General features: G+C 58.5%; 1 protein-coding gene across 1 annotated transcript in view; it reads left to right on the forward strand.

Moving 5' to 3' along the window:
- QARS (glutaminyl-tRNA synthetase) overlaps positions 1–354 on the forward strand; it is a gene marked incomplete at both ends in the record, with an annotated part of 3758 nt that overhangs the window by 2012 nt on the left and 1392 nt on the right. The window contains 2 exons of the mRNA XM_009876888.1: positions 1–110; positions 182–286. The exon at positions 1–110 is cut by the window's left edge and continues 4 nt beyond it. Coding sequence (XP_009875190.1) covers positions 1–110; positions 182–286 — 215 coding nt within the window. The remainder of the gene's footprint in view (positions 111–181; positions 287–354) is intronic.

Genomic DNA, 354 nt, shown 5'->3' on the forward strand with positions numbered 1-354 from the left:
CACACTTGCTGGAGGCGTGTGCACGCGAGGTGCTAAATGAGCAGGCCCCCCGTTCCATGGCTGTTCTGGAGCCCCTCAAGGTTACCATCACCAACTTCCCTGACCCAAAGGTAAGACTGCCGTGGTCTGGGGTGGGAGTGGGGTTCCACAAGGTCAGCATTCACCCCTTTCTTCTCCCCAGGCACTCGAGGTCATTGTGCCCAACTTTCCAGCTGATGAGAGCCGGGGTTTTCACAAAGTGCCCTTCCAGCCCACCATCTACATTGAGGAGACAGACTTCAGGGAGGTGAGCCGGGCCCACCAAGCCATACTGCCCTTGCTCCTGGAAGCTGGAGCCTGGCAGAGCTAGAAGCA

This window comes from Apaloderma vittatum, unplaced genomic scaffold (assembly GCF_000703405.1).
Source record: "Apaloderma vittatum isolate BGI_N311 unplaced genomic scaffold, ASM70340v1 scaffold25999, whole genome shotgun sequence".
Lineage (NCBI taxonomy): Eukaryota > Metazoa > Chordata > Aves > Trogoniformes > Trogonidae > Apaloderma > Apaloderma vittatum.